General features: G+C 40.8%; 1 protein-coding gene across 3 annotated transcripts in view; it reads right to left on the minus strand.

Annotated features, from left to right (window-relative positions):
- Cntnap5 (contactin associated protein family member 5) overlaps nucleotides 1-16,193 on the minus strand; it is a 920,429-nt gene that overhangs the window by 468,823 nt on the left and 435,413 nt on the right. For all 3 annotated transcript variants that reach the window (XM_059280761.1, XM_059280759.1, XM_059280758.1), the window contains exon 6: nucleotides 12,671-12,855. In XM_059280761.1, coding sequence (XP_059136744.1) covers nucleotides 12,671-12,855 — 185 coding nt within the window. The remainder of the gene's footprint in view (nucleotides 1-12,670; nucleotides 12,856-16,193) is intronic.

The raw sequence follows: 16,193 nt of genomic DNA on the forward strand, positions 1-16,193 counted from the left end.
CACTTGACACAAACTGGGTCATCTAAGAAGAGGGATCCCAAGTTTAGAAAATACCTCCATCAGATTGGCCTGTATGGAGCACTTGTGGGCATTTCCTTAATTAATGATTGGCTTGGGAGGGCCCAGCCCACTGTGGAAAGGGCCACCTGTGGGTTACAGAAGCATGCGGGCTGAGCAAGTCATGGGAAACAAGCCAGTAAGCTTGAGCTTCTGACTTCATTCCCTCAGTGATGGACTGCTAACCTGGAAAAATGAGATGAAATAAACTTTTTCCTCCTCAATGGCTTTTGGTCATGGTATTTATCACAGCAATAGAAAGCAAACTAGAACAGTGTTCTGAGGATGGAACTCAGGTCCTCATTTTGACAAGGCAAGTGCTTTTCCAGCTGAGCCATCTCTCCATCCACTGGGTCACTTGGAACTTAAATAGAGACAGCCCAACCTCGGTGTCTGGAATTCAGTCATGATTGATGAGTTTCTGTCTTTAGAAATGAAGTCAGAAATCTTAATTTTCTCGTGAAATCTGTGTTTTCATTTCATTTCATTTTATTTATTTATTTATTTATTTATTTATTTATTTATTTATTTATTTTTGGTTTTTCGAGACAAGGTTTCTCTGTGTAGCTTTGTGCTTTTCCTGGAACTAACTCTGTAGCCCAGACTGGCCTTGAACTCACAGAGATCCATCTGCCTCTGCCTCCTGAATGCTGGGATTAAAGGTGCACCACCACCGCCTGGTGAAATCTGTGTTTTTAAAGCAATGATTTGAATGCAAATGCCTGCAACCTCTACTCTGCTCTCATGGAGTCTAGCCCCCTCAACTGTGAGCCCCAAATAAACTCATTCTTCTGTAAGTTGCTCTGGTCATGGTGTCTTATCACAGCAATAGAAAGTAACTAATACAGACAGGGTCTCTCCTCTAACCTGGAGCCTGCCAGTTCAGCAAGATTGGTAGACCAGTGAACCCCAGGGATCCACCTGCCTCTGCCACCACCGCACTGAGATTATAAATATGTACCACAGCACCCAACAGTTTTGAAGTCAAATCCTCATGTTGAATGACAAGCACCTTACTGACAGAGCCATCTCCTCAGCTCAGTCCTATTATTAAGGAAACTTGAAGTTCCATAGCCCCAGTCTTTATCAGTCCATCAGCCTACCCTAGCAGTTTGACACACCACCCTGACAACGAACAGATCTGTGATCTTTAAAACCTGCTACAGCCCTTGAAAACAGACGGTAAAGCAGAGAATAACAGATGCTGCCAGTGGGTTCTTAGTAGTACAAACTGACCACTCCAGGTTTCCCACGGGCAGCGCACTGTTCCGTGTGATAGGCTCTTGCATTTGAGGCTGGATCCAGACCATTATTTGTACTAACATTGTTTTCATCCAGACTAGAGGATGAGTAATGCCTGTGTCTCCTCCTGCTAAAGGAGTAACTGGGGATCTTTTACAGACTCACAAACGCCAGGGAATGAACCACCCAAACTGGCCTAACAGAAATTTTATGGTTTTTGTCTCTATATATCAATAACTAGGTTCTTTGGCCAACTGGTCAAATTGTATACATTTTATTCTTCTAGAAAATATCTGGGTGAAAATACGTCCTTCAATGTTCTCCATATGTTGAGACAGCAAGGGCTCCTGCTGGGGCCAGAAATTTATCTATGAACACAGAGACCACATCCTGCTTCAAAGGAGCAGTGTTCATAGGCCAGGTGAGATGACCACAAATGTGTTATTACTCTTTTCCACCATGACTTTCCCAACACATCTAAGTTGCTTGACTTAAAAGTGTCATGCCACCATCAAAATCAACAGTTTCTGAGGCTAAGAGGGAGCTGTCCACAGCACAAACAGACCTGGGAACGGTGCAGTGTGACTTTGAAGGTAATCTGCTCATGCTAAGAGAGTTGAGCACATCTTATTGAGTAAATCCTTTGCTTGATTTGCACCTCTTTAAATATTTAGATTACAGCATGTGGCTCTCCATTTGTATTCTTGCCCCAGGCTCCATGTATGTCTGAGAGAGCCTGGCTAATTTTCTATTATTTTATTGATGACTAAAGTAATTCAGCTGGTCTCCAAATGTCTGATTAGCCACCTCAACTAGAAGTGGAAGGCTAATTAAGCCATGCTATCAACATTCCAGCAGAAACTTGGATAAAACAAGAAAATATGTTATCGGTTGCTTCTGTGAATGCTAATAAAAACAAGGAATCCAGGCTTGGTGGCTCAGTGCTGTGATCTCACTTAGGGAGATCAGGAAGATCACAGGCAGCTCTAACACAGAGAGCCCTCCAAGCCAGCCTGAGTACTTTAGAGAATAAAAACAAACTTAAAATATATTGATGAAATACCTGGGGCAGACTAGTGGAGAGGTTTTTTTTTTTTTTTTTTTTTTTTTGCCTAACATGCATGAGGCCCTCGATTCAACCTCCAGCACTGGAAGAACAACAAAGGGGAGGAAGGATGGTCTTCCTTGGTGCGGTACCAATAGTTAAAGACTTTCTGTCATATTTGATGCCGTTTGTTTACTTTCAATACATATCAAGATGTGTCTTGTGTATGTGCATATTCGTGTGTGCTTGTGTGTCCCTGTGCATGTGTGTGCACATTTATAAGGAGGCTCAAGCTTCACACTGGATGTTTTTCTCTTGCTCGCCTCCGGGATTATTTATTTATTTATTTCTTACACATTTATTTATTATTTAGATAGCTGGTTAGTGTATGGGAGATATACACAAGCCAAGGAACACATGTGGAATCTGGAAACAACTGAGAGATTTGGTTCTTGCCTTATGCCATGGGACTGAACACAGGTCATCAGGCTTGGCAGCAAGTGCCTTTACCTCCTGAGCCTGGTGTGATACCAGCCATCCAACTCATTTAAAAGTAATTGGTGATAGACTCGCTGAAACCTTGAGCTCACCTATTAAGCTAGAAAGCCTTTCAAGCAAACCCTATGGATCCTCCTGTCTCTGCCTTTCCAGTGCTGGGATTACGTGCATATATACAAGCCCTATAAGGTAACTTTTTATGGCAATTTACAATTATAAAATTTGAAGAAATATAAAATCGGCAGAATCAAAAATCACAATTTTAAATTGAAAATCAAAATTAAATTAAAAATTAAAAGGAAAAAGAATGACATAAGAGAATCTAAGTCTTTCCCAGAAAGTGTTCAGACCCGATTCTACTATCCATATTCCTGTGTCCAAGGCTATTTCTCTGTTCCCAAAGACAGGAACCATGTCCCGTGGTGAATCTCTGGACATCATGTATCTGTGACTCTGTGATTATAGGGACAGAAGGCTGAAGATGCTTTCCTCTCCCTATGCCCTGGAGCTTCCTATGAGACACATCATGGATTATAGCCCCTGCAGGGTTTAAAGTTTGTCATTTGAATGTGAAACATCCTCAGAGGTGCATCTGCTGTTGAGGAAAGTTCTGGAGCCTTAAGGAGGGGAAGTACCTTCACTTAAGGTGGGCTTTGAGGTTTCCTAGGCTGGCCCTACTCCGTTTGCTCCCAGCTTCTACACTGATTCAGTGGCAGCCAGTCTCATGCTCCTGCTGCTGGGCTTTGTCCCCAGTGACGGATGGTGTCCCTCTGCAACTCTAAACCAAAATAGACCTTTTCTCCCTTAAGTCTCTTCGGTCAGAGTATTTCAGCACAGCCTCAGAAGAGAAACAAACACTAGAATGCAAATGTTATGTATCTTGAGGGTTTTTCCTTCTTTCTTTCCTTACATTTCTTTAGCATCTTCTCATTTCCAGTTTGTTACTTTATTTTCATGAGATTCCCTGCATTCTCCATGTAGTCCTTTTAGGCTAGCCTTGCAACTTAGTTTCCAAAGAAGAAAAACACCAATAGCAATTATACTGCACTTTGTCTTGGAAACGATTTCCCTGGGGATCTGAAGTTATTTTAATCACAGATAAACAGTCATGCAGTGTCCCGCCAGCCCTTTAATCAAGTCTGTGTGAAGAGGGAAGTGTTCAGTAGGTAGTGCCAAGCAATAGCAAGGGAGGCAGCAAGGGCAGTCCCTTAGCATGTGAAACGTGTCACCACTTTCCCATGGGAGGCTGGCGGTAGCTCAGCTGGTAGAGTGCTTGCCCAGCCCACATGAGGTCCTGGATTCCATTTTGAGAACTGCGAAAATGGTGTGTGGTGGAGCACACCTGTAATCCCAGCACTTGGAGGGTAAAGATGGGAAGATTGGAAAATCAAGGCAGTCTTCAACCAGATAGTGGGTTCAAGGCCAGCAGCTTTGGCTATCTGAGATACTCTCTCAAAAAATGCATAGAAAGAAAATCTTACCAATAGAGGAGTAGGATTAGGGTTAATTTGATACTATGTTAATTCACACAAAGAAATGAATTCATTTGTTTAAGAAATATCCCCAGTATGATCAGAGAATTGTAATTTATAGAAATAAATTAAAAAGAATCAGAAAATCTCAACCCTTATGATGAATTTAAATTCCATGGCAAGTATATAGTTAGTTAGTTAGTTAGTTAGTTAGTCAATCAGTTGGTTAGTTAGTTACTTAGCTATACATATCATCCACCCTATCTAAATAATAAATAAATGCATTAAAATAAATAAATAATCTGGGCAGAGAGCAAGACAAAAACATCCAGTGTGGACCTCTGGCCACCACGTATATGCACACACACACATACACACACACACATATATATATATATATATATATATATATATATATATGTTGTAGAATATTGTTTTAACTAGGCAAAGATGTGTTACATTTGTTTATGCTGCAGGACATTACTAACTGTGTAAAGGTGTATTAGTTTTGTTTATGCTGCATTTGTTTAGTTATGAAAAAAATGTGTTGCATTTGTTTCACCTTGCCTGTCTAAGGTATCTGATTGGTCTAATAAAGAGCTGAATGGTCAATAGCTGGGCAGAGATAGGATCAGTGGGGCTGGCAGGGAAAGAATAAATAGGAGGCATTCAGGCTCCAGAGAAAAAGAAAGAATGAGAGAAAAGGAAGAGGACAAGGGACACAACCAGGCCAAGAAGCCAGGCAGACAACAGACAGACACAGAGAAGCAGTAAAAGGAAGATACACAGAAGTAAGGAAGGTAATAAGCCCTGAGGCCAAAGATAGATAAAGAGAAAAAAGTTAATTTTCATTAAAAGAGCTAGGTAGAAATGTGCCTAAGCTAGGCCGTGCATTTAAAACTAATAATAAATCTCTGTGTCATGATTGGGGAGCTGGTTGGTGGCCTAAAAGAAAAAAACTGACATATATATATATATATATATATATATATATATGTGTGTGTGTGTGTGTGTGTGTGTGTGTGTGTGTGTGTGTATACATATGCATATATATATATACATATATATGTACTTGATATCAATGCTGATATTTTATATATTGAGACAGAGTCTCTATATATAGCTGTGGCTGTCCTGGAACTCACTATGTAGATCAAGCTGGCCTCAAACTCATAGAGATCTGTCTGCCTCTACCTCTCAGAGCTGGTGTTAAAGGTGTGCATCACCATGCCCAGCAAAAAGGGAATTTTTAAAGAAAGCTGTGAACAAAAAGATATGAGAACAAGTAGTTTTAGAAGCACATGTAAGAACTACGTCGTGAAGCATACATCTTTTCTTGTGGCCTCTGTTTCTTTTTCAAATGTGGCACAAAATTTAAAGTTATTTAATGATAGATATTAAAAATAAAATTTCTGGTCTCTTTAATCCTGTTCTTGAATTCTGCCTTAACAACAACTGCAGTATCCTTCCAGCATCCTCAGTGTTTGATTTTCTTTTTAGTTTGTTTGCTTGTTTTTAAACAGAGTCTCATGTATCCAAGGCTGGTCTCAAACTTGCTTCACAGCCAATGATAACCTTGAACTTCTCATCTTCCTGCCTCTACCTCCCAGGTGCTGGGATCCCAGAAGCACTCCATCCAGCCACACAGCCAGCTATGGTGTAAGAGTGGAAGTGTGATATACAGAACTAAGAAAAGGAAAAAGCCCAGAGGCAAAGGGTAAATGGGATAATTTAAAGTTAAGGAAAGCTGGCAAGGAACAAGCCAAGCTAAGGTCGGGCATTTATAATTAAAAATAAGCCTCCATGTATGATTTATTTGGGAGCTGGGTGGCAGCCCCCCAAAGAGTCAAAGAGTAACAAACAACCAACAACATATTCCCCTCCCACTGCCACCTTTCTTCTAAACAGTCTCCCTCCTGTTTTCATATTTTGTGTTTGTTTGTGGTCCACTGGACTTCATTGTTTTCCTGCATAAAATATTTGTTCATTTTTCTAGAAAGGATCTCAGGTAGCTCAAGCTGTTCGCAAACTCTACATAGCCTAGGGTGAACTCATCCTCCTGCCTATATTTCTCAAGAGCTGGGACTGAAGGTGTGTGTCCCCATCTCCATCTCATACTAGAAATTTTAGATGTTTTTAAAGGAAAAAAATGTAGGTATAAGTGTGTGTGTGTGTGTGTGTGTGTGTGTGTGTGTGTGTGTGTGTTGCATACTTGTACATGAGTGCAGTTGCTCAGAAATGGCATCAGATCCTCTGGAGCTGGAGTTACAGGCAGTTGGGAGTCACCTTGTTCAGGATGGAACTCAGCCTCGGTTCTCTGGAAGAAGAGTATGCACTCTTAAAAATGAGCCGTCTCTCAAGCTCTCCACACGTGTTTTTAAATATTCAGAGTTTTTAGTTTAATCTACGTTTGGAGTTTTGTATGTTTCCTTTTTTTGTTGTTGTTTGGTTTTTTGTTTTGTTCTTTTTTTAATGCTATCTTAATTTAAGAATTTCATTTAAAAATATTCTCCAATGTGTATGCAATGTCTAGGTGTAAATCACATGTTTTTAAAAATGTTCCTGTGATTTAGGGTACTGATTAGATAATGATATAAAACAGGATCACTGAGACCTCTTGAATACAAAGGACTTCTTGAACTATAAGAACATCAGCAGACAAAAGTCCTAAAACTATCTTTCTAAACTGCTTTGTACTCAAGCTGGAGGGAGGGAGAAAGGCTGTCATGTTATCCAGCATTTGGAGCAGTTCATGGTTTGTGATGTGCATTTGGAAGACATTCCAGGAGTTGTCCATCCTCTCCCTACTTTTTACCTGTTTGACAGGATTTGTAAGGCCTGATATGTGCTGCATCTTGCACAGAATCAAACCAGACAGCTGCAAACATCTTATGATGGCAAGTGCTCTACTAGGTAATTCACAAAATGTTATAGAGCACATTAAGTTGTCTTAGTGTCTTAGTTATCTTTTTATTGCTGTGATATGATACCATGAGCAAGGCAAATTATAGAAAAAGGTTTACTCAGGCTCCCAGTTCAAGGGGGTTAGAGTTTATGATGATCATGGGGTGGAGCACAGCAGTAGTCAGGCAGGGATGGGACTGGAGCAGTAGCTGAGAGCTTATATTTTATTCTATAAGAACTAGGCAGAGAGAGAGACCTAATTAGAAATGGTTGGGCTTTTTGAAATTTCAAAGCACTTCCTCCAACAAAGCAACATCTCCTAATCCTTCCCAAACAGTTCTATTAACTGGGGACCAAGTATGCAAAAATGGAATGTGGTTTCTACTTAACAGAATGCACTGTGATGAAGCCCATCCTCAGTATGGATAGCAATGTTCAGCAGTGCTCCTCCTAACAGCTGCAGTGGTTTTGCTTCTGAGTAGCTGAAATTTCGAATTCTTATCTTTTAGGTTTATGTCAGATTGTGGGTGGGAAACAATTGAATAGAACATTGCTATCCACCCAGAAGGTCCTTTCTTCTCACCACCTCCTTTGTGGTAAATCTTCAAGGCTAGAGATTTCTAACACATAACTCTTGTCTTCCAGTACAGCTCAATCCTCAATTTGTCTTCTTTTATGAAGTCTAGAGCAACCTGTCTGCACTTTCTGGCCGTAGTTTGAGGTTCCTAAAGCAGCAATTGCTCAAGAGAAATATTTCCATGAGATTTTCTCCTAAGGAGTGTTTTTCACAGGCAAGGCATACTGAAAGGAAGGGTTTCCAACTTCATAAACTAAGTGACATCAATGAGTTTCATTTCCCTAAAAACTAACATTCATTTCCACATCATGCAGCTGTCATCTCATTGAGATCATACACCAGCAAACAGGCTTGCAAGTCAAGGGTGAATGAGGTAATAGCATAGATTTTAGAACAGTCAACTTGGACTTTAAAGTATTTGGAAAAAATGGTGAGACTGAACAATGACTTTATGGTTTTCTTTTTGTCAATATTCTTTTCAAGTTCATTAGAGACACTTCAGTGCTTTGAGGTAAATCTAAGTTACTGTATTCTCTTTGTTTCTTCAATCAATTAAACAAGTTGACATAGGAAAGTGATGGGTACTCAAAGATTTTCAGTTTTTAGCAACTCAAAAATACCTACCTGGTGTCTTACATTTTGAGACAAAGGATGTCAATGTGTCTTTGAAATCACTGAATGACATATATTATCTATAATATACTGAGCAGAAGTTTGGGTCAAAGCAAAAGACCTAGCTTCATGCTCATAATAATGACTGGAAAAAGGATAAGGTCTGCTCCTGATCGGTCCATTCTTTCTTTATATCTCACCCTTTTATCCGTATCCCACTAGAGTCTTAAATTGTGTTCTAAGGTTTCCTAGTTAGGGTCCAGCAATCCTGTATAGTTTAGTTTCTTTTCCTGATAAAATACCCTGATAAAGCAACTTAAGGACGGAAGGGCTTCAATCTGCTCAATGTTCAAGGTTACAATCCACCATGGCAGGAATGAAGCTTGAGGGAGCTAGTCACATGCTGCCCATTGTCAAGAAGCAGAGAGCAATGAGTGCTTGTGCTAGGTGCACTTTCTTCTTTTAATTCCACCCAGGATCTCATCCCAGGAATGGTGTCATCCACAATAGGTGGGTTCCCAGATCGATTAACCTAATCAAAATAATCCCTCTGTTCTGGCTGGTTTTATGTCAATTTGGCATAAGGTAAAGTCATTTGGGAAAGAGGAGCCTTAATTGAGAACATTTCCCTACAAGACTGGCTTCTGGAGAAGCCTGTGGGACATTTTCTTGATTGATGAGTGATGTGGGAAATCCTACCTCACAGTGGGTGGTGCCACTGATGGAATTTTGGTCCTGGGCCTGACATATGTAAACAGTGGGCTAAGCAAACCATGAGGGGCAAGCCAGTAAGAAGCACTCCTCCACAGTCTCTGAATCAGTCCCTGCCACCAGGTTTCTGCCTTGAGTTCTTATACCGACTTCCTGGATGATGGACAGATACTTGGAAGTGTAAGCTTAAATAAACCATTTTCTCTACAAAATGCTTTTGGTCATGGTGTTTTATCACAGTGATAGAAACGCTGGCTAGAAACACCTTACAAACATGTAACCTAACCTAGATAATCCCTCCCAGGTGTGGCTGGAAGCTTGCTCCTGGACGATTATAGATCCTGTCAACTTCACCATTAACAAAAGTTGACAGTCACCCACACATTTGACTCACCTACCTGCAAGCCAAGCCACATGTAATCATGTGAGAGAGAGAGAGAGAGAGAGAGAGAGAGAGAGAGAGAGAGAGAGAGAGAGAGAGAGAGATATCTAGGATAGTGGCCTTCAGACAGTAGAGGGTATCAGAATTGCCTGAAGGATTTACAAGCATAGACAGCTGATCTCTCTCCCAGGATTTCTGGCTCAGTACACCTGGATAAAGCCTAAATGGGTTCTATTTAATGTATTTTTAGGAGTTGCTGATTGGTCTGGCCCCTTAAACAAATAGTGAGAGCTATTATCTACCCTTCAAATAGTTGTTCAATATTCTTTTTTCACCATAATTTAAATTCTTTATAAAGGCCTATATATTCTTTATCAGCTAGTCTTTAACTTACTCTTTTTATTTAATAAAAAGCAATATGTGTTTGTGGGGGTGGATATATGCCTATGAGAGCAAATATCCCAAGAGGAAGATGTCAGATCCCATGGAGCAGGAGACATGGGGACCTGTGTTTCACCTCATATGTATGTTGGGAACTAAAGTCAAGTTCTCTGCAAAAGCATTATGTGTTCTTAATCACTGAGCCTTTTTTTCAGTCTCTGACTTTGTTTAAAACCTTGCTGTCCTTAGTGAGGGTCACACACACACACACACACACACACACACACACACACACACCCCAAGTACTCATAAGTGCAACTGCATGTGTGTGTCAAATTCATAATGTTACTCTAAAGAATACATTGCATACAATTTAATAATGATAAACAATGTATTTACCTTTGCTATATTCTAACATAGCGAGTTGATTCTTACAGGAGGCTTTTGATCCTTTAAGATACATTTTTCTAAATCTTTATCTGTAATCAAAATCTCTGTCATGTTTCCTTCCTTTCTTCCTTCCTTTTTTCCTTCCTTCCTTCCTTTCTTCCTTCCTTCCTTCCTTCCTTCCTTCCTTCCTTCCTTCCTTCCTTCCTTCCTTCCTTCTTTCCCTTCCTTTCCTTCTTTTATGAGCCTTCAAGCATGCACAAAAATCAGTCTTGTCTGTCTAGTGGGACAGGCCTGTATGTCACATTTTCAGTAGGCCGAAGCAGGTAATTTAATGAAATCTCTGCTTGAACTTTAAAAAATGGGGGCTGTGAATTCAGCATTGTTGGTAAACTTCCAGCATTAGCATCACATGGAGGAGATTGTGGGGGTGCAGATCTATGATCCCATTTCTCAGGAAGTAAAAGCAGAGGGACTAGTAGTTTGAGAAAGTTCAAGGCCAGTGTAGGCTACATGAGATCCTCTCTTAAAATAATATAATGGTTTTAATTGAATTTAATTTAAAAACTTAAAAAAGAGGACTGTAGATATAGCTTACTGGTAACGTGGCTTCCTAACATGTGACTACCTCTACTTTCAATCCCAGGTAACACACACACACACACACCCCAAATTTAATCTTCAAAGATTAAACCATAAAAAAATGGCCTTTCAATAAGACGTAAGGTTTGTTGACTCCCAGTCCAGGCCATCTATAAAACAATGAATCAAACTTCAACTTGCAATGTTTGTCAACATCTTTGGTATAGGACCTTCCCCAGAAAGAGCAGTTACAAATGTTCTGGTGTACAAGTAGATAAATGAGGGGTAATTACAAAGCAAAATAATTAGAAATAACAAATTTATTTCCTCAAAAATATTTCATTTAATTTAATCCTCAACTCATTTAATCAAGTTTATGCCGTCTATTTTTTAATTATGGACAATGTCTACCAGGCAGCCTTCAAAATTTCCGAAAAATCTGACTTTGGCCCTTTTGGACTTAACTGACATCTACACAGCACTGCTATTGTTCTAAACTCTGCCACTGTGTTGTTCGACATTCCTGCTTTGGTACCTGCTGCACACACCTTACCTTCGGATCCAGCTAACTAGATCCTTCAGTAAAGACCCAATGGGGTCTCCTGCTGACAGACCTGTGCTTCTCTCTGTGAGCAAAACCCCCCCATCCTCCTGCCCCCACCCTGAGGACCCCATCCTTCTCTCCACTGTCCCCTAGTCACTGCACTCTGTGGTAATTAGACTGCCAGACTAGAAGATCTGCAGCCTTCTTTAGTTTGATGTATCCCACTGATCTCTTCCATCAGGGCTCTAGATTCAGTCCCTGGTACCACAAAAATGGGAAAAACCGTTCCAGTTCAAATGGGCATGGATGTGAAAGGCCAGGGACCCTCTGAGAACATGGGTTTTAGGACTCCTAGTAATATTTTTAAAAATTAGACTTCCTCTATGTGGTTCTGGGAAACTGAACTCAAGTCATCAGGCTTGGTAGCAAATCCCTTTACTGGCTGACCCACCTTTGGAGTTCACACATGAGATTTTGTTAACATTTTCTGTATCTTTTAATACTCCAACTAAATAAAGTTTTTGTTAAAGAATTAATGGTTATATATGGCCAAGAGACAATAACACTGGGAGGCTACAAGTGCTTATATTCCCACAAGCACACACACAAACACACATGTATACACACTTAAAGACACATTTTTGATGGTTAGCATTAAAGATCCACTTGATAAAACTAAGAATCACCTGGGAAGAGAGTTAACTGAGTCTTTTGTAGACTGACCTGCAGCATGTCTGGAGGAGATTGTCTTGGTTGTTAATTGAGGTGGGGTTACTCACTCTGAATGTAGTCTACGCCATCACATGTGTGGGCCCTGAACTGTGTAGTGGAGAAGAAAGCTACTTGAGAATCAGAAGGCTAGAAAACTGAATTTATTCTCTTTGCTCTTGGCTGTAGCTACAATGTGACTACTTGAGTTCTTGCATTGACTTCTCTGAAATGACGGATGATAATCAGGAATCATAAGCTACATAAACCTTTTGTTGCCAGTTTTTTGTTTGTTTGTTTGTTTGTTTTTTTACTTTACACAGCAACAGAAATTATACTAGGATACACACACACACACACACGCAGAGGCACACATGCCTACCCACATGCATGCATATGTACATACAGAAAGTAAGAAAGTATTGGTTTTATTTCACACAGTTGATACCCTTACTGTGTGGCTCTTTCTTGGTCACTCCGCCCTTGAAGTCTAGCCCAGATCGTGGGGCTTAAAGGCTTTATTTACAGAGAACCCATTCCTGGGAACCTGCAGGGAGAACTGACTCACCTCATAGTCGATATCCAAGACATCGGTCTCACCCTTGGTCCGGAAGTGTTGCGTGTTCGTGTCCACAGTGAAGTTCGCCTGCTTGCCCACGCGCTCCAGGAGAACCGAATGCCAGTGCTGGTCATCCAGCAGGCTACCCAGCACGGCAGAGGGCGCGACGCTGCTGAGTCGGGCTTTGCTGTCATCTGCAGAGGGAGCAAGGCAGGATGGATTCTTAGCCCAGGCTGCTTGGCAGCTTTGAATCCTGCCCATCAACAGCACTGAGAACCAGGTACCTGAGGCTTCTTCAAACAAACCCAGTGTGAACTGTTCTCAGCAGTGCACACCACCGGGCCTTCTGCGGGGGTCACGCTTTCCTCTTAGATTCCAGAAACCAGATTTATATCAAATGATACACACCTCCACTTTCTCCCCACAAAAAAAAAAAAAAAAAAAAAAAAAAAAAACCCATAATGTTTCTGGGACACCAGCAATTGCTTGGTGACAGGAATGCTTATCTGCTTATCATATTGGTCACAGGAATAAAATTTAAAAGAGAAGTTTCCACGTTTAGAAAAAACCATAACTAAATTTATAGGCTTTTTTTAGTATTATGAATGAGAAAGCAGATTTTGAAACATCTGGGAGGAAGTTAGTAATCATACAGAGTATGTCTGTGCACACAGGAGCAGAGAGAAAGACATAACCATTCCATAACTGTTGAGTGCCTACTATTTGAACTGACTCCTTCCACCAAAAGGGTTCTGGCTGCCACCACCACACAGAATTTGCCTCAACTTTAAGGGGAAACTATCATTACTGACACATAATTTTTTAATTCTTCATAAACTTCACGTACGCACGTGTGTGTGTGTGTGTGTGTGTGTGTGTGTGTGTGTGTTTCAATGCATGCCCAAGTGCTCATGCATGCTTTCATGTGTACAGAGTTGGTTCTCCTTTCCATCATGTGTGTCTTGTACTATAATTCTGGACATTAAGTTTGGCAGTAAGCACCTTTATACACTGAGACATCATTTGGGCCCTTGAAACAAAATTTTATTTTGAGAGAACAGTTTCTGTCCCTACCCTCTCAGAATACGATAGCTAAGTATATCTCTTCGCTTTCTTGCACAGTGCCATCCTTGGCCCCACCTGTACTCATCTGTGCACAGGTGACATTCAGGGGTCAGGGGCAGCTAATCTCCCTGTGGGCTGCTCACACCTACCTCTGGTATGGCCTAATGGTGCTGTTTGTCTCACTGAGTAATGATGTCTGGCTTCCTGCTAAAGTTGGAGTGGGGATGCCCCACTTAGCATACTTGAAAAGCAGGGCTGGTGAATTAATTAATGTCTGATTCTGTTTTGTTGATTTACTATTTATTTATTCCATAAGCCTTGAATTCTCACCACTGTCAGATTATGCTAATGCCTTAATAAATACCTCCTTCTCTTCTTCCTGCCCTTCCTCCAAAAGATATTGTGATCGAGCAGTACTAGTCATGGTCATATAGAAAGAAGATGTTGAGGGAGGTGAAGCTCTCTCTTCTGAGACATCCAGCGTTGGTGTATTACAGCCATAGTAGTTAGGATGGATGAGTACATAAACACAGACCAAAGGGGAAGTACACAGGAAGAGGGAGTGTCCACCCAACTTGAAGGAACTGGTGCCCAGGCTGAGGGGTGGCAGAGACAATGGAAAGGTCCCTCAGCAGAGGAGAACTAGCTGAAAGAGCTGGCTGAACCCTCCAGGACCCTGTGTACGAGGCTGCTGCACTCGGATTAACACTGAAAGAAGTTCAGATGAGCAGCAATGTATGATCTGACATTCGCTGCCAGTTCAGCTCCTTTAAAAGTTATGCCAGCTTAACCTCCTGCTATAATTATGAGTGTCTGATGTTATTATATTCCTGAGTAATTTTAACACATATTTCTTTGTTTAAGTGTGTGTGTGTGTGTGTGTGTGTGTGTGTGTGTGTGTGTGTGTGTGTGTTCATGCCACAATGTACCTTTGGAGGTCAAAGTCAGCCTTCGATGTCAGCCTTCACCTTTCATCTTGGTGCAGCCAGGGTCTCTTGTTGGCCCCTGACTACCCCTGACTAAGCAGCCCATGGGATTCCAGAGAGTGTCTTATCCTTGTCTCCCACCCGCAGTAAGAACTGGGGTTACAGAGAGTCTGTCTTTATGCCAATACTGGGGATGCAAACTCAGATTCTCACACTAAGGTGGCAAACGCTTTACACATTGCACTACCTCCCTCAGCCAATTTATGTCAATTCCTCTTGGCATGGGTAGAGATAAAAAGAAATCTCTTCATTTTTATTTCCTTTTTGTGAGCCATGTTCTCTGACCTTTACCCATTTGTTTTTCCAACAATTTGCTTTTAGTCCATTTTCTGTAATATACATTTTGAGGGTACCTTTCTGTTCTCTGACTTTTTGTATGTTACTTTTTCTGTTTTATTTTAACACTGAAAATATTTTTCTGTTGAAAATTTATTATTTGAGGACTGGGGAGATGGCTCAGCACTCTAAGCACTTGTTTTGCAAGCCTGGGGCTCAGAATTCAGATCTCTAAATAGAAACCCTAGTGAATGCCTGGCGGGTGTGCTGGCCCAGTGTAACTCCAGTCCTGGGGGTGGAGACTGAGGATTCCTGTGTAAACTGACTCACAAGACTACCCATCTTACTGAGCTCTGCATTTGACTGAGAGACCCTCCCTCGATGAGTAAGGAGGAAGAACAGTCCAGGATAATGCCCATCACCTATGGGCCTCCACATGCAGGAACACACAGGTGCACCTGCACCCACATGTATGTGTTCCCACACACATGCAAGAGAAAAAACCCAGATTTACACATTTCTACCATGCTCACATATGAAAAATAGAAAAAGGAAAAAAAAGAAGCACAATAATTTCTCTTCTCTTTAACAGTCCATCCCTGCTTTGAGATCACAGAGAAAATCTCCAAGCGTGTTTCACCATTCACTCACTGTGAACTTAGAAACCCGGTTCCTGCATTCTGTGGGAAGGAAGGCGGTTGGTGCTATCTGAAGCCCACTTTGCACTGTCTCAGATGAACTTCTTAAGCAAACTTGGTCACCGAGGCTCAGACACAGCAAGCTGTGCTGTGAAGCTGAAGTCGGGATGTTAGACAGGGATCTTTAAGTCCTGGCCCTTTAACCTAGTCATTCTTGAAATGTATTCTATGGCAATAAGTTAATATGTGGCAGAAAAAATACTAATGATTTAAAAATTGGAGATAACTTTCAGTAGTTTGGGGAGAGATTAAACATACACATAAAATCAACAAAAGGTTATTAGAGAGCTGTTAAAGTAGCATTTAGGAAGTTCTCATTGCATTTTTAAATATTTATGAGTGAAAACTACAATGGTAGATAAAACTAAAAGTGATAGCTAACAAATAAATTGTCCAACTACTCAAAATTCTTAATTTATGATATTTAGAAGTAAAATAGAAATGTGTAAATGCATAACTAAATATAACTATACAAAACACTATAAACACATTAAGTACAAAAATTTG

This window comes from Peromyscus eremicus, chromosome 15 (assembly GCF_949786415.1).
Source record: "Peromyscus eremicus chromosome 15, PerEre_H2_v1, whole genome shotgun sequence".
Lineage (NCBI taxonomy): Eukaryota > Metazoa > Chordata > Mammalia > Rodentia > Cricetidae > Peromyscus > Peromyscus eremicus.